Raw genomic sequence first — 21,918 nt, 5'->3', positions numbered from 1 at the left:
TCTAACAAATTAATGAATCTCTATACTATCCAAATATGTCACATAATTTCTACACTTCCTCCAAAGCATCTTTTGATTCTAGAAAAATGTAATATGAAAGAAGGTTGTGGGATTATTTTAATGAGAAAAAAATTAAGATTAAAAATTATGGCAACTTTCCTATTACCCACACAATAGAAGATTACTTTGAAAAAAAGAGAAAATTTGGAAAACAACTGAGTTTAGTTGACTTTAGTTGACTTATATACATAAAATGACAATGTGCTGTGCATCTCTCAGCAGCCTGACTTAAGGATTCAATAACATCAGTAAAGGACTTTACAAGCAAAATAAGACAGTGATATCCCAAATCCCACCCACACAGGATTAGCTCATGACTCAAATTCTCATTCTGAATGAGATCTAGGCATATTAGGTATATATACAGAAGGGAAGGGATTCCAAGGAATTATATTTTCATTTTTCATACTAAGACTGGGGGAGGCCTTTATCTTGCCATATCTGAAAATCTTCCTGGCAGAAAAATGACCTTTCCTTTATGTAGAAACTAGAATTTTGGTAAACCTGGTTTTCTTCCCCCTCTGCTCATACAAGATGTTTTCTCATTCCTGGGGAGCCTACTTTTGACCGTCAATGTGCTAGGGGTTTGTGTGCGTATACTGGAATTACTATGTTTCCTTTAGAGACTGGTCTGGGGCACTGATACCCACTTAAGATTGTGTACTCCTATTTATTTAGTAGAGGGAATGGTTAAAATCATGTGTAACTAGATACTTAATGTAATATGCACACAGATACTGAAATGCTTTCTAGTGATGATGGTGACAATGATAAGGATAGTAAATGCGTCAAGTAATTAAATAGAAGAAAAAATTTTTTTTTGCAAATGCACAACCTCCTTAAGTCAAGCACAACTAAAGACAAACAGCATAAATTGACTTAATGTGGTGTTGCATATAGTTCAGGTATGTTTTTGTTGGTGTTATTTTATATGAGAAAAAGAGAATCAAAGTTCATTTTTTCCTTTGCACCATTTGAAAGGGCCCTGGACTTGACTTACCCCAACACTCAAAATTTTTACTGGCACCACTTTGAAGGGTGTAAATATTGTAGCTTTTCAGGTATGAGAAGGAGCCTCATGGGAAACCATATTCAGCAGAGTTGCAGAATACTTTTGCAGCAGATTTTTTTAAATGATGTTTTCTTTGTATCGTGTTTAGACTCTCAACTTCTTTTCTGGCCTCCACTCAACCATGGCATATACAACTTAAATGTGCCAAAAACAAGACCAATTTTTTTTCAAATATTTTACTTCCAACCCGAATTGAATTAAGGCCAATTTGAGGCTAAATGTAGCATCTAGATTGATGGTGATTACTACTCTTATTACGCTAAAAGTTAATGTAAAGAAAGACCAAAAGGATAAGAAATGACATGTTGGTTTCCTATAAGAATATGAAAATGAGATCATCAAAATAATCAGAGAATGAAATAAAGTTCCTCTTGGAAACTACTGCATATGGACATATAATAACATATATGTCCATAATATAATAATAATAATGACTATAATAGTAGTAGCAATAATAAATTCCCTTACCTTAGAGACTTAAAATTTTAAGTAATATACAAAATGCTCATTATATAGGTAAATAATAGAATTTATTAATGTGTTGCAAAACAAGGCCTGACAAACTGAGAATAGTTTAGTTAGTGAGTAACACAGAAATAATTGTGGGTCATAGGAAACCATGAAGAAACTTAACTTCACTACTTTAGCTCTCCATCAGAAAAAATATATATATATTATTATAGTTACCATTTCTTGGGAACCTACTATGTCTTGACATCATTGTGAGTTTTACCATGGAGATTTATTAGCCTGCTTTAGATTCTATTGACATATAGATAAGACTTAGTATGGTATGAGTGTAAAAAGGAATATTTTGATTTAATGTAATGGCGTGAGCTGGAATTCAGGAAGTCTGGCTTTGTCCAAATGTTAAAACCATAACATCTGGCACTGATATGTGGAAATGTTTATATAAACTTTTGATAACTAAGAGTATATTCCTTGGAGATCACTGTTACTTTGACTATTCTCTAATTCTTATCAAGTAATAGATACACCTTTGCAGGATAATTTAGACTCCTCATGAAAAAGAAGGGCATTTTCTTGCTATATTAAATAAAGTATATGAAAACCTGAGCATGGTCTGTTTTCTGTGGCAAACATGCATAATCTCTAATCTTTACACTGTCCTTGCAAAACAGGAATTACTTAGCACAATTTTACATATAAAACTACTGATGTTCAGAGTCCATAAATAACTTTCTTAAGGGCACATTGCTAACAAGTGGCACAACTGAAAATCAGGAGTTCATCTGATTCCAGGCTCCTTGCTCCTTTCTTTTATATGCACACAGCTCTGCCTCTTAAAAAGCCCACAATAGAGAAAACTGCAGTTCATTAGTTAATGTATTCAACAAATATTATTGAGCACCTATTATGTTGCAGGTGCTGAAAATACAGTGCTAAAGACCAAGCCCTGCTCTCATGGGTCTTACATTCTAGTTAGGGGAGGATAATAGACAAATACATTAGGTCATGTGCTATGGAGGAAAATAAAGCAGGGTCAGGGCTATAAAGTGTGAAGGGGGAAGGGAGGCTAGTCTAGTTAGTGATGAGAGAAGGCGTCCATGAGATGACATTGAAACAAAAACATGAATGAAGTGAAGGACTGAGCCTCATGCAGATCTGGTGTGAGGCACACCAAGTAAAGGGACCAGCAAGCACAAGGCCTCCAAAATGGGACTGTGCCTGCTGTGTTCAGTTACAGCAAAAAGGCCAGTATTGCTACACATTCATTGCTATAGACTCAGTGAGTGAGGCAGAGACCAATGGGAGATGGAAGTTGCAGAGTCAGGCCCAAGTCGTGAAGAGCCCAAGGGCAACATGAGACAGTTGGAGTTTAGTTTAAGGGTGATGGGAAGCCATTCAGCTGTATGTGAAGAGAGGAGGCAAGGGCTGATTCCCATTTGTTAAGTTGGGGCAATAATACATTTTAAAATTTCATACTGAAACTGAGTGGATAAAACACTAATAGAGGAGATTATCTCCTCCAAAAAGACAGAACTCTTCTTGTTTAAAACACTGTTTTTGAGGAGGATGTAAAACAAGGTTAGTGATACATTCAGGCCCTTTCAAATCTTCACACTCTACAAAGGCTCATAGCCTGCATGTTGGCCCTTGACAGTCCCTGTATTAGTGCTTGTTTTGTTCCTCTTGTATTAGGAACTAACATTTGGGGTTCTTTATTTTTAAACTCTTCCTCCCTGAATGCACATTCATCCTCTGTCATTTCAGTCATCTGTCAAGCACAGGGCTGGATACAGAGCAGGAATTCCATACTTACTTGTTAAGACTGACTGAATTAACTACATGTAAGATGGTATGGTTCTTCATTTTAGAGTTAGTGAGACCTTCAATTTCTGTAATAATGTGGACAATATTGAGAGTGCCTATTTATCCAAATTCAAAAGCTATTTGGAGCTTAACAAGGGGCACCTTATATTCCAATAATCTCTCTCTGGTTGAAACTTTTGGGAGACTAAAGTGATAACCAGCACTCCCCATTTGTCTGTTCCATAGTCAACCTATAAAGATCCAACTGCTTTAATCAAATTTGAGCAGTATAACAAAAACACATCCTAGGGCTTCCCTGGTGGCGCAGTGGTTGAGAGTCCGCCTGCCGATGCAGGGGACACGGGTTCGTACCCTGGTCCGGGAAGATCCCACATGCCGCAGAGCGGCTGGGCCCGTGAGCCATGGCCGCTGGGCCTGTGCGTCCGGAGCCTGTGCTCCGCAACGGGAGAGGCCACAACAGTGAGAGGCCCGCGTACCACAAAAAAAAAAACAAAAAAACAAACACCACATCCTAATTTTGATCTTTTGTGGGTTCAGTATGCAATTTTTTTAAGGAGTGGTGTTAATACAAAAAGAAAAGTTATAGAAATAAATTACTTACAGGGCTGAGAGCTAGTTGCTCACGACCAAAGAAAAACTGCCCAATCCAGTATCTCAAAACCAACAGCTTTCAGAAAGTGCACTTGATCTAAGCTACTGATAAAGAGTAAATGTGTTAACACACATACACACACACAGTGTTGGACACTTATCTTTCCTCCTTTCACATAAAACTGTTAGCTTTATGAATCTCAGCAAAGGACATCCATTAGTGTCTTTACATCAATTTGTACGAAGATGCTAAAAAGCCATTTAGTTGGAATTATAAGAATTTAATGCACTTGTTTGTGGTTTAATTAAATGCAATATGAACAATTTTCAATATACCTAAAGAAAAGCAATCAGTAAAGAGAGAGAGAAAAAATTTTATGAGCTCTTTATTAAGAGCTAATCTTTTATTACCATGATCCCATTCTGATTCTGATATATATCAAATTGGTCTGGGAATCTACATGCTTTAGTCAGGGTTATCATCCTTGAATAACTCCTAAAATTTCTATTCTATGACAAAATTCATTGAAGTATATTAAACTACATCACTCCGAAAAAATAGTTACTATATTGTTTTAAGGACAAATTGGTTCTAAGGTGCTTTTTGATTTCAACTAAATCAATGAATTTATTTTTTGTACATTATGAAGGAACAAACAATAAGAAATCCAGCAGAGACCATAATTTATTCACAATACCACTGAGCTTAATTAACTGAAAAGAATCCTACCAATCATTTAGTTCTACCCTTGTTTGCAGAGGAGACAATCCCATAGATGTCACTGCTGCAGAGCTACCGAGCAGCTCAGGCTCAAACTCCAGATATTTCCCATCTGTATTTCCTGACAGTAACATTTTACATGAAAGGGGATTTTTAACTGCATAACCTTCAAGGCCCACTCAAATGCCACCTCCTCTATGAAGCCTCTCCTAATATTCCCAGCAAGAACGAATTTCACTCTCCTCTAAAGCGCAGGCTATGGTACTTTATCTATGTCTCTCCGACAGCAATCATTTTTTCCCTCTCATTTCAATCTCAAATTTCATATTCCCTCTAGAAAGATTTTTGAGTCACCCCTGTATCCCAGAGCACAGCACAATGCCTTGTTCTTGGCAGGTGCTCAATACATCATTGGATGATGTCAGCCATACCCAAATCTATATGATTAAAAGAGCTGACCATCTTATTGTTTAAAGCCAATTTACTGGTTTGAGTTGGTCTCTAAATACTCTCAAAAATATATAAAGAACTCATACAACTCAGTAGCATAAAAATAAATATTCCAATGAAAAACGGGCAAAGGATCTGAATAGAATTTTTCCAAAAACACATACAAATGGCCAACAGGCACATGAAAAGGTACTCAATATCACTAGTCAAGAGGGAAGTGTGGGCTTCCCTGGTGGTGCAGTGGTTGAGAGTCCGCCTGCCGATGCAGGGGACACGGGTTTGTGCCCCGGTCCAGGAAGATCCCACATGCCGCGGAGCGGCTGGGCCCATGAGCCATGGCCGCTGAACCTGCGCGTCCGGAGCCTGCGCTCCGCAATGGGAGAGGCCACAACGGTGAGAGGCCCGCGTACCGCAAAAAAAAAAAAAAAAGAAAAAAAAAGAGGGAAGTGCGAATCAAAGCCACAATAGGTATCACCTCACACCTTTTAGAACAGTTATAATCAAATCAAAAAGACAAAAGATAGCAAATGCTGGTGAGGGTGTGGAGAAAAGGAAACCCTTGTGCACTATTAGTGGGATTGTAAATTGGTACAGCAACTATGGAAAACAGTATAAAGGTTCCCCCCAAAATGAAAAATGATTCAGCAATTACACTTCTGGAACCATATCCGAAACAAAAACACTATGTCAAAGAGATATCTGCACCCCTATGTTCACAGCAGCATTATTTACAATAGCCAAGACATGAAAACAACCTAAGTGTTGATCAACAGATGAATGGATAAAGAAGTCTTTATATATATGTATATGTGTGTGTGTGTGTATATATATATAAATAAATAAATATATATATATATATATATATATATATATATATATATATATATATATATATATATATCAGCCATTACAAAAGCAAAAAGAAACTCCTGCCATTTGTGACAACATGGATGGACCTTGAGGGTAATATGCTAAGTGAAATAAGTCAGAGAAACACAAATACTGTCTGATCTCACTTAAATGAGGAATTTTTTTAAAAACTCAGGAAAAAAGAGATCAGATTTATGGTTACCAGAGGTAGGAGGTGAGGAGAGAGGGGACTAGATGAAGGTAGGGTGGTCAAAAGATACAAACTTCCAGGTGTAACGTAAATAAGTTCTAGGGATGTAATGTACAACATGATGACTACAGTTTACATTGCTGTGTGGTAGATTTGAAAGTTGTCAAGAGCATAAACCCAAAGTTCTCATCACAAGGAGAAAAACTTTTTTTTTCTTTTTCTTTTTTTGTATATGAGATGATGGATGTTAACTAAACTAATTGCTGCAATCGTTTCACAACACTACATGTAAGTCAAATTATGCTGTACAACTTAAACTTATACGGTGCTGTATGTCAATTATATCTCAATAAAACTGGAAAAAATAAAGCTGTAACCAATCCAATAAATCAATAAATACTCTCAAATGATATTTCCATTTTCCCTCTAGAATAACTAGATAACTTTGACTCAAAGGCCACCCTGGGGCTTCCCTGATGGCGCAGTGGTTAAGAATCCACCTGCCAATGCAGGGGACACGGGTTCAAGCCCCGGTCTGGGAAGATCACGCATGCCCATGAGCCACAACTAAGCCCATTCTGAGCCACAACTACTGAGCCCACGTCCCACAAGTACTGAAGCCCGCGCGCCTAGAGCCCATGCTCCACAACAAGAGAAGCCACCACAATGAGAAGCCCGTGCACCGCAATGAAGAGCAGCCCCCGCTCGCCGCAACTAGGGAAAGCCCGCGCGCAGCAATGAAGACCCAATGCAGCCATAAATAAATAAATAAATAGATTAAAAAACAAAACAACAAAGGCCATCCTGGTTGCTAAGACTCCTCGCTCCCAGTTACCTTGCTCTCCTTAACTAGAGTGTGCCTAGGAAAGCCGGTTTCTTCAGACCCTTCAAGAGTCTGCATTACCTTACCCAGTGGGAACAAATTAGAAGGATATGCAAGAAAAGATAAGCAGTTTATGTGACCAGGAATTTCATCCATTCCGCTTTCAGAATATAAAAAGGAAGGGGCCTTGAAAGAATGTCTCAGGAGACTCCTACGCACATGGAATTGAAACGTGCCTTTAGTTTCCAAACATGATCAGACTCGAGCAAAGTAAAGCCTATTAGAGCCATATCTGATTAGCCTATAACAACACAATTGTTGAAGTCCCTGAGTTTTTAGGGGGCACAAGCTACACATGATTCTTTTAAGGCTCAAAACATAAAGCACGAGATACTAGGTATTAAATTCAAATTTCACTCAAGAATACATGCCACAGGCTGAATGTGCCTCACTATAAGAAAAACACAAGTCTTGCACTGAAGCAGTAATATGTGTTATTTTGGTGGGAAAATGTTTTATAATGTTGATACAGTTCCCACAATCCCAATCTGAAACCTCAGAACGAGATGTGTTTTGGAGCTCGGGATTTTTCGGATTTTGGAAATATGGAGCATACACCGTATATTAACACTCTAGTTGGGATGTGGGGCAACACAGTCTAATCAAATACATTCTTCCCCAAACCTTGGAATGATCACACTGAGGGGGATAAGCTGAGCCACAGCTCTTCCCAGGCTTTGTCACAAAATTAGTTCAGGTCAAGTTTTGCCTCCGAGTTACCAGTTTTCAGAGCATTTTATTGCTACCTACCACTCAGTGCTAAAAAGAAGTCACTTAACCTCTTCATGTGCCGTAATCAAAAACCTGGTAATAACGTGAGACACTCAAAACTTTCAAAGAATCCCTTCTCACTGATGAAGAATCATAACATTCCTCAACTCACACACACTGTCTCAGTAGTAATAATCTTAACTGCTATCTTTTGAGGGCTTTGTGTAAGTCCCCATGCTAAGTGTCTCATATTCTTTTTTTCTATTTTTTCCCATGATAGAACTTAATAAATATACAACGTGAAGCTGCATATTTTATTTTAATCATGATTTCCTTCTCAATTTTAGAAGGATTAAAAACATGGAGTTTCTTCTTCTAAATTTTACATGTTGTAGGTAAATCATTCTCCCAGATAATCATTCAACCAAAGACCTAAGGTTTGAGGACTTTTTTAAGCCTTATTTGCAAATATACAACGTGGGCCTCTTTTAAATATGTCACAGATAGCACTTAGGCTTATGATATGCCGCTTTGCTAAACCTCCTACCACTGGCACAGAACCCAGGAGCTTTCTGCACCTTAGTGCTCTGTTTCCTATGTTGCCCTTTTAATCCTAATGAAGTTATACCAAGTCAGGTTCATTGTGATTAATATGCATTATAAAATATACTCCGGACAAAAATATTGCTCTGCAACACAGAAGCAATGTCATACACTCCACAGAGAAAATCTACCTGGGGTCTGTGGGGTGAAATAGCCCTCACTCGGAAGACATATTAAGATATTAGTATTTCACAGTTTCCTCAGCGAGTTACTTCTTAAGTTAGTCTTCCCCACAAAAGTTACACCTCTTTTTAATCAGCACTATGAAATTTTTGGCCATTGAAAGAAAAAAAAGAAGCTACTAGCACTTTACTAGAAGGCTCTGAAACTGAAAAGCATTTAAAGCTTCAAAATTACCCTAGGTTTCATTGGTGACTTAATATACAGCACTTATACAACCTCAGATAAAATATTTTTTAAACCATGATTCTGACAACTCCAAGTTTAAGTAAGTGGGGAGAGGAAGATTTACTATAATTTGAAAAGATTTAACATCACTTTTAGTTCTCTTTTTCAATTCAATCCTCTGTCTCTTTCTGTCCCTCTGTCTGTCTGTCTCTACCTACACAGCCCCCCACCACACACACACATACACTCTTGTGACTGATAACAGTCTGTTTAATAAAGCTTAAGGCATCTGTGGAACCATTACAAGAAATTACTTTTGTACCTAGTTTTAGAATGAATGATTTACTGCATTTCCCTTAATCCTTAAGTTGCATATTCATTGCTGTATTTTCCTCTAAACGCTGTCACTTAAATTGTCATGTAGAATAGGGCAAATCAGGGTCAGTTTATATAAGCGGCATCAATCTGAAGAACTTCATTGGTCTTTATTTCAAGGCATTATGCAAAGAAAACTGACGTTAAGAGAGCCTTAACTGACAGCAAATGAAATCAATCAGCAAATCACTAAGCCATAATAAACTCACTCAATTTGTAGATAACCCTTCCTTTCCCAGGTCTTCACCTTGGCAGTCCATCAAACACTGTTTTTTGCCCAAGTAGCTAAAATGAAGAGCAATTCTGTTGTAGCCCTTGAAAGTTCAAGTGCTCACAGGCTTCATTCTCTCAATAATAAGCATTAAAAGGTATTATCGAGTAGGGTTATACTTAAATAGGCTTCAAAAATAGAAAAAAAAAAAAGAGAAAGGGTCAAGTTTGGGATTTAGTTTTTGCCTCTTAACATTAATGGCAAAGAAATGATGTTCATATCATTCAGCAGCTTTTCTGCTTTGAGCTACCTAGAACTGAAAATTGTAACTAAAAATAAAATGCTCTGTACTTTCATATCTTTTGTGCTTTTGTTTCTTTAACTAGGTGTGTCTCAAACATTTCACATACAGGCAAATATTGTCACCTTTTCAGAGTTGGAATTTGAAGTCCAAAAAAAAAAAATTCAAATGGTATAAATAAAGGCAACAAAATGAGTTAAAAGGACATATGAAGACAGTAGTAATGCTTGAATTACTTTTAAAAATAATTATTCAAATAGAAGTATGTGGTGGACATTCACCAAAGTGTTAGCAATGGCTTTATACTGAGCTGTAAGAAAACACTAGAGTTGTGGAACATTTTGTTCTTTTTATTGCACACGCTGCTACTAAAGCGAAACCTGTATCAAACAGGTCATCAGCCAAAAGTCTCCAAGAGTCAAAACACTAAAACATTCCTTAACGTACTTAGGTTACTTTTCCTGAAACACAGGCCTGTTTGCAGTTCAGTCCAACACAATTTATATTAATTTAGCATTTTACAATATAAAAAGCACCTTACCTCTCTTGATCTCCCCACATTACATTATCTCACCTGATCTCCCCACAGCCCCGTGAGTGAAAGAAAGCAAGACAGGCTTCACCACCTCCATTTAAAGATGAGGAAATAGGGGGCTCAGGGCTGTTGAGTGACCTGCCAAGGTGGTTACATTACAGAGCCAGGACTTCAATCCAGGCATTCTGACTCTCCACATAGGCTTTCTCCAATACTACATTGCTTGCCTCTTTCCCCAGCAGACAGAGTTATTTTATCTCTTCCAAAATCCCCTTCTGATCAACATAATGTTTCCAGCAAACTCAGTGACATTCAGAAAATTGCACAGATTCATGGTTGCCAACTCCCCCATCATCTGATTTACTTGCTTTTCTTTTAGAAGGGCAAAAATCTCATCCTGAATCAGGCCCCTGACTTCAGACTATACTACAAAGCTACAGTAATCAAGACAGTATGGTACTGGCACAAAAACAGAAAGATAGATCAATGGAACAGGATAGAAAGCCCAGAGATAAACCCATGCACATATGGTTACCTTATCTTTGATAAAGGAGGCAGGAATGTACAGTGGAGAAAGGACAGCCTCTTCAATAAGTGGTGCTGGGAAAACTGGACAGGTACATGTAGAACTATGAGATTAGATCACTCCCTAACACCATACACGAAAATAAGCTCAAAATGGATTAAAGACCTAAATGTAAGGCCAGAAACTATCAAACTCTTAGAGGAAAACATAGGCAGAACACTCTATGACATAAATCACAGCAAGATCCTTTTTGACCCACCTCCTAGAGAAATGGAAATAAAAACAAAACTAAACAAATGGGACCTAATGAAACTTCAAAGCTTTTGCACAGCAAAGGAAACCATAAACAAGACCAAAAGACAACCCTCAGAATGGGAGAAAATATTTGCAAACGAAGCAACTGACAAAGGATTAATTTCCAAAATTTACAAGCAGCTCATGCAGCTCAATATCAAAAAAACAAACAACCCAATCCAAAAATGGGCAGAAGACCTAAATAGACATTTCTCCAAAGAAGATATACAGACTGCCAACAAACACATGAAAGAATGCTCAACATCATTAACCATTAGAGAAATGCAAATCAAAACTACAATGAGATATCATGTCACACCAGTCAGAATGGCCATCATCAAAAAATCTAGAAATAATAAATGCTGGAGAGGGTGTAGAGAAAAGGGAACACTCTTGCACTGCTGGTGGGAATGTGAATTGGTACAGCCACTATGGAGAACAGTATGGAGGTTCCTTAAAAAACTACAAATAGAACTACCATATGACCCAGCAATCCCACTACTGGACATATACCCTGAGAAAACCATAATTCAAAAAGAGTCATGTACCACAATGTTCATTGTAGCTCTATTTACAATAGCCAGGACATGGAAGCAACCTAAGTGTCCATCAGCAGATGAATGGATAAAGAAGATGTGGCACATACATGCAATGGAATATTACTCAGCCATAAAAAGAGACTGAATTGAGATATTTGTAGTGAGGTGGATGGACCTAGAGTCTGTCATACAGAGTGAAGTAAGTAGAAAGAGCAAGACAAATACCGTATGCTAACACATATATATGGAATTTAAGAAAAAAAAATGTCATGAAGAACCTAGGGGTAAGACAGGAATAAAGACACAGACCTACTAGAGAACGGACTTGAGGATAGGGGAGGGTGAAGGGTGAGCTGTGACAAAGCGAGAGAGAGGCATGGACATATATACACTACCAAATGTAAGGTAGATAGCTAGTGGGAAGCAGCCGTATAGCACAGGGAGATCAGCTCGGTGCTTTGTGACCGCCTGAAGGGGTAGGATAGGGAGGGTGGGAGGGAGGGAGACACAAGAGGGAAGAGATAAGGGAACATATGTATATGTGTAACGGATTCACTTTGTTATAAAGCAGAAACTAACACACCATTGTAAAGCAATTATTCCCCAATAAAGATGTCAAAAAAAAAAAACCTCTCATCCTGAGATTGAAAACTAAGCGAGTCTACACCTGATCAAGGAATGTTTACAAGCCAAACAGTTAAAGGAAAACAATTTAAAAACTACCTAGTAGTGCTGTTTAATTTCCAAAGTTTTTTCATCCATGTCATGTGATCCTCACAACTGCCCCAAGATGCAGCAGGGCAAGTATCATCATCTTCATGTTACAGATGACAAGGTGATGCACCAGAAGAATTAAGGGCCGAAAGCTCACAGACAGTGATTCTAGGATAAAACTCCAGTTGCACTCAGCACCACAAGGATGATAATTCATATTCATCCTTCACAAGAAAGGACAATGTTGTTTCCCGTGAGAAAAAGACAAGACAACAACTGGATAAAATAATGAGAATTCCTGTTACCTGTGTAATTTGTGTCTACGGGTAAAGGATTCCATCTGTTCTGTGGCTAATCCTATTACTTTCTGGTAAAGTTGTATAACTTCTTCAACCTCTGTGATAGTGACTCTGCTATGACTTTATTTTCTTCCAAATTATTCTTCTTTATAATAAACAAAGGAAGAAATGATTTTTAAAAACTAGAGAAAAAAGACTTTATTTTAAATAATTCCTACCAGATTTTACTTAGTGTCAGTTCAGATCACTGATGCCAGGTCACTCCCACAGGGAATAATTCGTGAATATTTTCAGCTGAGTTAAGGAGTAGGGAGTCACTAGATTCCTCAGTATAAGATTCTGCGTAGCAGAAGCTTTATACAGATGCATTTCCTTGCCCTCATATGTCATCCTGTCATTTTCAAAAGGCAAAGAGAGATTAAAGTCCCAACAGGAAAAAAAACAAAACTGTTGTTTCAGACCACCACTAACCTGAAATAAAACCCATGATCCAAGATGTAAAATGTCCCATCAGGTAAACATTAAAAAAAAACTTTTTAGCACGCCTAGCCTTAACAGATTTTTTTCTTTTTTAGAAATCTTAGCTATCACTTAATGCCCAAGATTATGTTTTAACAACAGATACAAAGAAAAATACGGGTTTTTTGTTTTGTTTTGTTTTGTTTGCAGTACGCGGGCCTCTCACCGTTGTGGCCTCTCCCGTTGCAGAGCACAGGCTCCAGATGCGCAGACTCAGCGGCCGTGGCTCACGGACCCAGCCGCTCCGCGGCATGTGGGATCTTCCCGGATCGGAGCACGAACCCGTGTCCCCTGCATCGGCAGGCGGACTCTCAACCACTGCGCCACCAGGGAAGCCCAAATACGGGTTTTTTTTTTTTTTTACAAGTCTTTTGAAATAAAATATGGGGATTAAGAAAATAATGGTAGCATATATCACCTGGTAACATATTTGGACCAAAAAGCATAATTCTACATTTTTACTCTCAAGATCCTGCCCTAAAATTCTGTTTGATGTGCCCCCCTACGCCCTCCTCCACCACCATCACCACCAAAAAAAAAAAAAAAAATGCAAATTAAATAGGCAGAGGAAGGGAACGGAGGAGAAAGGGAGGCAGGGAGGGTGAGAGGACTTAGGTGATAATACCGGAACTGCTCTAATAACGACTGATGGGCGAGGCTAAATTTCTAGCAAAGTCTTCCTGGTCAATGGAAACTAAAACGTCCTGAAACCTTAGGAGAAGATACAGATTCGGGACAACAAGGTGTAACTCACAGTGACTATAAATCAATGTTTAAATGCTACTATGCTATTATTTAATCACTGTTGTTCCAATTTGCAACACACTCTAATTAGTCCTTCTGTACACATTAACATCTTACTTCTCTTTATATTTTGTTTTATTTAGCATTGCTCACAGCTCTAGTACCAGCAAGTTTTGAAGAAACTTAATGTCTGCTTGTGTATTATCAAATCTTCAGAGTAGAATTCTAAAATTTTAACTAGCAAATAACAAAAATATTTTCTCTAACAACATTACTTCAGGAAGTGCCATTTATTCTTCCTGGTGTCAACATGAAAAACAAACGCACTAATCCTTATATTCATCCTTGAGGTGGGCCTCAAATCCTGGACATTTAGATTCCTCATTGGCACAATTTTTATTCTGTGGAACTGGAGATTACAGCTGTCAAGCAGCTAGATGAGACAAAGGATGGCTTTTTTCCATCAAAATGTCTTTATTCTCAGATGAACTATATGATTTTTCCAGCTAATTGTTTTCCCCTAATAAACAGGTCTTCCCTGGGAAGCACCTTCCAGCCTTTGAAGAAGGTAGCATTTCAACATTCTCTTTGATGCCACAACTGAATTCTAAAATCATTTTATGTTTTGTAATTTAAAAGATATTTTGATTTATGAATTTAAAGAGAATTGCACACTCATGGATAACAACTTTAGATAACCCCAAAATCTTCTCGATACCTTTTTACAAAAATGACCCCACTTACCAAAAAGGTCTGACTTCCAATAATGCACAGTCATGGACCCAGAAATAAATGAAAAGGAATATCTATGAGACATACAGCTGTCACAAAATATATTCTCTTTACTTCACCATGGAGACTCTTAGACTAAACCCTGACAACTCTGTAAATTAGGAACCCAGCGAGAATGGACATCTGAAAAGAAGGGAAGACCTGAACTATAAAAAGAAGGTAAAGCTTTCTTTTAGTATCAGAAAATAAAGAACCATACTTTAAAAAGGAAACTAAAGAACTAATAGAAGTCATCTAGTCTTTCAGGGACAACTGGGCACTTTTACCTATTTAGTAGTCTATATATTTAGCAATATTTCCATTCAAAATGGCTAGTTTTCATGTTTTAAAAAATAATCAGAGATCTGAAAATTCACTTATGGGGATGGAATAACTTGAAGAAGAAAATATCTACATAATACAAGATTTCAAGTAAAATTGCCTAACATTTCTTTAACTTCTAACTATGCCCAAATGAAGACATTTCTTATACAACAATTAGAAGGCTGCTGCATTAAGCAGTGTAACTGGGAACACATGTGAAAAATTATTAAGAGTGATTCTTGATATTTTTATTCCCTGACAGTTTAGGTACTTAGGTACAAGGTATTTGTTCCTTCTCTATATTAAAAAAAAAAAAAATCCCTTCAAGATGCCCTTTTATGATTTAACTTTATAAATACAACAAAATAGCTGGAAGAAATTTCTATGCCTGGAAGGTAAGTTAAATGTAAAAAACCATGGTACCCCAAAAGTTGCGGGTATAGCACATAACAAACAACCATACCAAGTAAGGACTTTGTAATAACATGGTAGGTTATGGGTGATTAAAGGATTACTGGATTTACGGTAAAGACTCTTGTTTAAAATCTTCATAAATAAATGGTTTCACAATGAAGCCTTTCTAATGAAGTGTTTATAAACATATATTTATAAAATATACTACATTTCCAGAGGTATAGTTATTGTGCACTAAGCCTTAAACACTTTTATGAGATGGTTCGGGGGACTTTTCCTTTTAAATGAAGTGGGTTTAGAAGTTAAAAAAAAAAAATTGATCCCAAGTCTCTTAAAGGCGTGCACAACTTAGGCACAGCAGCTTCCTAAGGCACCTTGACCGGCGTCTGAAATCAAGTATTCATTCACCCATACATACTGAGGGCCTCTTCCATGTGAGGCAGGGTTCTGAGCTCTGATGATGCAGCAGTGAACAAAACCAAGTTCCTGGTCTCACGACCTTTCATGTTAGTGGAGAGCTAATAAATAGTGAGTGTTTACAATGTACCTGTCACTATTCTAAGCACTTCAGGTGGATTAACCCATTCAATAGTCACACTCAGTTAGAAACTTCTATTATTTTCATTTTATAGATGAAGAGGCTGAAATACACAGTTTAAGTAACTTTCCCCATTAATCTCTTTTGGATTTCTATTCTCGCCATGATCTCCACACAAACGAAATTGTATTTTATAGACAGACCCTACCTTTATTCTTTTTTCCTCTCAGCTACCCTAAAAGACACACACACACCACACACACACACAACACACAAAACACTATGCCATGGTTTACAAAAGGCAGAAAGGCACGATTAAAAAGAATGAAGGGACCGGTCACCCTACTCACTGGATATGTGACCTTTAGCAATTTACTTCATCTCAGTAAACTTCAGCTTCTTCCTTTGTAAAACAGATAAAAGCAGAGCACCTCTTTTGCATAGGGTTGTTGCAGGGATTAAATGAGAGAGGAAATGTAAGGTGCTTAGCACAGTAACTGGTACAGAATAAGCACTCAATAATATCAATATTGATATTGTTCTGTGTTGTTTATTGTTGAATGGGAATGGAGGCACAAACATTTATTGGATGCCTGCTGATATCTTCCAGATAGTAAAAGCATCACATATCATAATTATTGAAAAAACACAATTCAAAGTATAAGACGATGAGTAACAGGTATCTTTATAAAGTATGGGCAGAATATTTTTTCTTACAAAGTCCTCTGCATTCACACTGTACTGGGCTTTTCAGCTAAAGCTAACTTGTCTAATCTAGGTGTTTTATTTTTTTCCAGTATCCTAGTAGACTAATATGCTGTTATTTAGGAGATAAAAGCCCAGGTATAATAGTTCTAAACTTGCCATAGGAGCTTAAACAGGGGTTACATTGGCGACATGGCCTCACTGGAACATCGAGTAACAAGGAAAAGTAAATAGGGAGCTACAGTTGATCTTAATCAAAATTATTTGAAGCTTTTGAAGAAACAAGGAAGACTGAAGGAAACAAATGGAAAGATATAGAGAAAAGATTCTAAGTAACCATTTCTTTAAAAACAAAACCACCCCCACACACCCCTCAAAAGTAATAAAATCAAGCTACTGTTGCTTACTTCATCTTTACAATGTTTCCCATACTGGTCAGCAGTAATAAGAGCCACCATGCGTTGCCTGCTTTCTTTGTGCTGGGCACTGTGCTCTCTGCTTTACATGCATTGCCTCATTCAAACTTACTACAAGCCCGAGAAATTGTTAGCATTACACTTTGTTGCAGATAAGGGAATCAGGGTTAAAAGCTAGCAGATCACAGAGACTAGATGAACTGAATTATCTCCTGTAGAAGAGTATCAGTCACATGCTCTTCTGGGTACAGAGAGATAAGGTAATCCACTCATCCTCTTCAACTTTCAATCATGCTCATTGGTCTTCCTTCCATCAAGGATTATACCTATAATAAAGCTTGCCCCTTTGGAAAAGACAGACAGTGGCTGTCTAGGAAAACTTCAGCTCCTACCGCTCTAAATGATGGTTGTATATGTTGGCCAAATAATTCAGACGCTACCACATCCTGCATAGTGGTCCTCCCCTCATCATAATCGAAAGCTGTTCATGCTTTGAGTAGTCCGCTTCATCAGCACACAGTACAAAGCTAAACAAATACTGAATTCCTAAATATGTAGCCACACTTAGCATAAACATATATATTTACAAACTGCGAAAAGGTGAAAAGTAGAGTTCTATAATATTAGCCTGTCAAATGGAAACACAATTTTGTATCTGTGAATTTGTCTACAATACAGCATAAACTATGACCTACATCATACACAGATCCATAATGTATACTTTGTAAATGGAAGAAAAACTCCACTGTAGATTTCAAAGGTTTCACTCTGACCATTTAACACAGGCATCTAGATTTTTACTGTCAGATTTTACCAGTTCAGGCTTTGCAGTCAAATACACCCAGACTTAAACTCAGACTCTAGGCCTTACCATTTACTTGCTGTCGATCTGAGGAGAGTTACCTGCCATAGTTGTTGTTTTCAATTGTAAAATGGAAATAATGCCATCTATCTGACAGGTCCATAGTGAGAATTAACTGAGATCATTTATTTAAACAGCTAAGCATGATACCTGTTACACAGTAAGTGCTCACTAAAATGGCACTTATAATAATAATTATTATAATTATAGTTATTGTTATAATTAAGGACTTCAATTAATACAGTGCCTTTCTTCTCAAAGTACTCCATATCACCAATTGTGTCCGTGTCCGTGTGTGTGTGTGTGTGTGTGTGTGTGTGTGTGTGTGTGTCAAACACTATTAGGGCTCAAATATGTGCTCTTCTCTGCACAGGATACTAAACCAAAACATATATTACTAAACTACAATGCATGTTACAGCACGTCAATACAAAATTTACCCAAGTGTTTAGGTATCTGGCAACCCACATAACTATTTTTATTAGAACTTGGAAAAGATAGTAGTTTAAAATACAAGCCCATCCATTTCCTTCTTGTTATGCACAGATGTCAGAACTCTATAGAGTTCATGCTTTGCCTCAAAAAATGGCATTCCTAAGAAGCAGTCTCTTTCCAAATCATCACAATCTAGAGTTTGGGGGAAGTCTTTATTTGTGAATTATGACAAGTGCTAAGCCCTGTGAGATTCTGAATTAAGATAACCAAGCAAAGGATTACTTTACAACCACTAGAAAAATCTCAAATCATATTGTACTTAAATATAATCAAATTTTAAATGTACATCTTAATCTTGTACTAAATAATGGTACAGTATTCTAGCCTATAAATGAAAATAAAAATGCCTTATGCTTCGTTTTACAATTACATATGTTTTAGATATATTGGTGGACAATCTAATGAAAGAAACAACAAGCATTTTTTCTTTGTTGAGCATTAATTTGAGTATAATAACAAATTAAATTAGGGTATGGAGCATGTAGGAAAAAATTAACATAGCCCCACTTGGACTGACATTAATTTTGTACGAAGTTAAAATTTTACAGGGTCATAAACTGAAGAATGAAAAAAGTTTATCTTAAACCTCAAAATGTGAAAGGGACTGAGTTTTAAGAGACCTTTCTCTTAAATACATTGAAAAATCTAGGGTGCTATTGAACAAGGACAACCTCTTTTGAATTACCAGGCTCCCTATAGTTCACATAATGTCGATAGATTTTTCTAATAAAGAAATTGGGCATTAAAGGGAGAATAAAATACATACTAAATTTTGTTTTGTCTGATTAAAAAATATTTTTAACCCTAAGGAGAAAAATGAGCACAATAACCTAATAGTAACCTAGAATAGAAAGCTAGCTGCAGCATCTGAAAATAAATATGTTTTTGAAAATAAATATCTTTATTAAGTTTATTTTAAAGTTACTTGAGGTTTTATGATTGGGTGCTTTGAGTTTTATAAATGAAATAACCTAGCTGACACATATAACAAAGTTCATTAAAACTAAACACTGAAGTATAAGATACTTTTCAATGCAAAGTGCAGCTAGGTTCTAGATTTGCTGAAATTAAATTGCCACCTGAGAAATGCTGGATATACTTTGGAATTAACACTGAAAAATATCAAATATCTCGCCTGATAATTTTATCTAAAGTGATTTATTGTAAAACAATAAGAGTTACAAATTCAGACTAGCTTAAAGAGATAACAGCCTAGCGTCTTATTGTCCTCTGCTGCCCAAAAGTATGTTCTTTTAATACTGTACTTAGCTATAAACCTCACGTTTTTCCTTGGTAAAAAATAAAAAACTTTTCTGGATTATTTAATTGGCTAGTTCTAGGCTTTAAAGAAAAAAACACAATTATTTGTGAAATATAGTGTTACATGACGGAAGAAAAATGAGGAAAAATTATTTGCATCTTCTTCAAGTTAGTCACAATACTTGGAGGCTTCCATTCTCCGCAGTTAGTGCAATTTCTTTTTCTACGTGTCTCGGTAGCAAACAATGTAATTTAGACTCTAACCTGGCACGCTACAACCTCTGGCCCGCCCTTGAGCCCCTCCATTGCAAAGGTCTCCAGGTGCAGTCTGGGTAGCTGCAGGGTGAAGTCATTCCTACTTGCCGCAGTCCGTGACAGCGAGATCTGATCTCTGACCTAAAGGGAAAAAAATAGCATCAATGGTAATTCCCCTTCAGACACATTAACTGGGATGAACTGGGTCCCCTTGAGCCCACTGAGTGGACTTGCATTGATCGCTGGACCTGAAATCCATGAATAAATTTAGGACTAATTGATTTTTCGTTGCAAATAAATCTCTAATTCAGAGTACTGGGGGAGAATGTTAAGAAGAAAAAGCATCCTCCTACTTGAAATGAGGGAGGGAAGGAGAGTCGCTGGAGCTCTTCTGATCAAGAGGTTTTGAATTATTTTTTCACTGTTCCACCCTCAGAAGAAAAAGGAAAGGAAAAAACATCTACAAAATCAAAAATAAACAGCAATCTCCTATTTATTCTCACTTTCTTAATAACATGTTTAATTTAACTGGTATTAACTGATATATATTAAACAAGATAGTTATTAGGTACTAGTCTTTGAAAAGAAAACTTCAATATGTACTCTAGAATAAAAACAAATATGCTCAACACACAAGGAGGCTTAAAAATATACTAGCAAGAGGTCTGCTTGCCCTCTTTACTCTAAATTAAACTTGAGGCTTAATGATTAAATACATATAAACCAACTTGGTCACACAACTTCTAAATAAGATAATGGATAAAATTAGTAGTGTTTGTACTATATCTTAAGTATTCAGTAAGGTAACAATACAAACACATCACAGATACAGAGAATTGGAGAAACACCAATTCTCTAGCTAGCCTCTGCATCACATGCAGTTGATATTACACTGCCACCTTCTGGACAAATGAGAAATACTCACTATATAATATAAACAGATAGAAGAAAATGCTCAGAAACAGGTATTTTCATTTTTAATTTCCAAACTTAGTAAAAGCCTCAAAAATTCCACAGTTTAGTTTTCTTTTAAGACCAGTGATCTTTCATCTTCAATCACACAGTTTAATGATAGCAGTTTTCATATGTATACATATTTCCTAACTTTCCTTATACCTGAATAGGTTTTAAAAAATTATCTTTTTGACACCATATATTTGATAAATAGTATACAATTAGCTTAAAACCACAGGACAAAATGAGTTTTTATGAGGTAGCAAAGGTCAAGAATGGGGAGAACTATCATTGCTCAAATAAATGTATTTATATCTCTAGTTTTACCTGAGCAATTTCATATGTAACTTGGCAATAATATATGATAGAAACCCCAACCTTCATTTTTCTATTCCAGCTTGTAAAACTGTTTGAGTTATTTCTTACTTTATGAATGAACTATCATACTACATAGGGTTTCCTTAAATCAGCAAACATGCGCAAATAGGTGATGACATCTTTCATCGTTCGTGCTAATCTAAGTTATAAAAATCCTTATACTCTCAAGTTGAGCTGAAGAATTTCTGTCAATAAGTGAATGTCAAAGTGTATGCTGTAAAACATACACTATAATGCAATTTCTATAACAGTGTGAGTATGATATTCACGCCGGAGTCCTAATTCAGAATGTATATTTATCTGTAACAAACATTCTCCAGGCTTCAGTTAAGATGAGAATGCTTTTAACTCACTTAACAAAATAAAGCAAAGACATTTGTGAAATATGATTTAGGTTTTATATCTTATATGTATGGACACCTTCTCTTGCCTTTTTTTTTTTTTGTCGTCACCAATGTGCACTCAGATAAAAGAAAACATTAATGTGGATTAAGGTACTGAGAATTTATCAACATCAAACCACTAGTGTTTTGCCTTCTACCCTTCTGAACAACAGTCAATAGATCTAAATATTTTACTGCACCCTGGCCAATTCATTGTTTGATGTTTAAAAACTCACCCAGAATCAAAGAAAATTTATTAAATTTGAGCCCCCAAATGAGATACTATTAGCTTTGAAAGTCAAGTTTAACTGC

At 36.7% G+C, this 21,918-nt stretch overlaps 1 protein-coding gene across 10 annotated transcripts in view; it reads right to left on the bottom strand.

Annotated features, from left to right (window-relative positions):
- The window catches only part of CCDC171 (coiled-coil domain containing 171), a 358,867-nt gene that overhangs the window by 65,945 nt on the left and 271,004 nt on the right, over positions 1–21,918 (bottom strand). For 9 of the 10 annotated variants that reach the window (XM_067744432.1, XM_067744430.1, XM_067744438.1 and 6 more), the window contains one exon: positions 19,901–20,032. The exons of the other annotated variant lie outside the window; for it this stretch is intronic. In XM_067744432.1, the coding sequence (XP_067600533.1) occupies positions 19,901–20,032 (132 nt within the window). The remainder of the gene's footprint in view (positions 1–19,900; positions 20,033–21,918) is intronic. 10 annotated transcript variants of the gene reach the window in all.

Source organism: Pseudorca crassidens, chromosome 7 (genome assembly GCF_039906515.1).
Source record: "Pseudorca crassidens isolate mPseCra1 chromosome 7, mPseCra1.hap1, whole genome shotgun sequence".
In the NCBI taxonomy this organism is placed as follows: Eukaryota; Metazoa; Chordata; class Mammalia; order Artiodactyla; family Delphinidae; genus Pseudorca; species Pseudorca crassidens.
The sequence above is the reverse complement of the archived record's forward strand: the minus strand, read 5'-3'. Positions and strand labels throughout refer to the sequence as shown.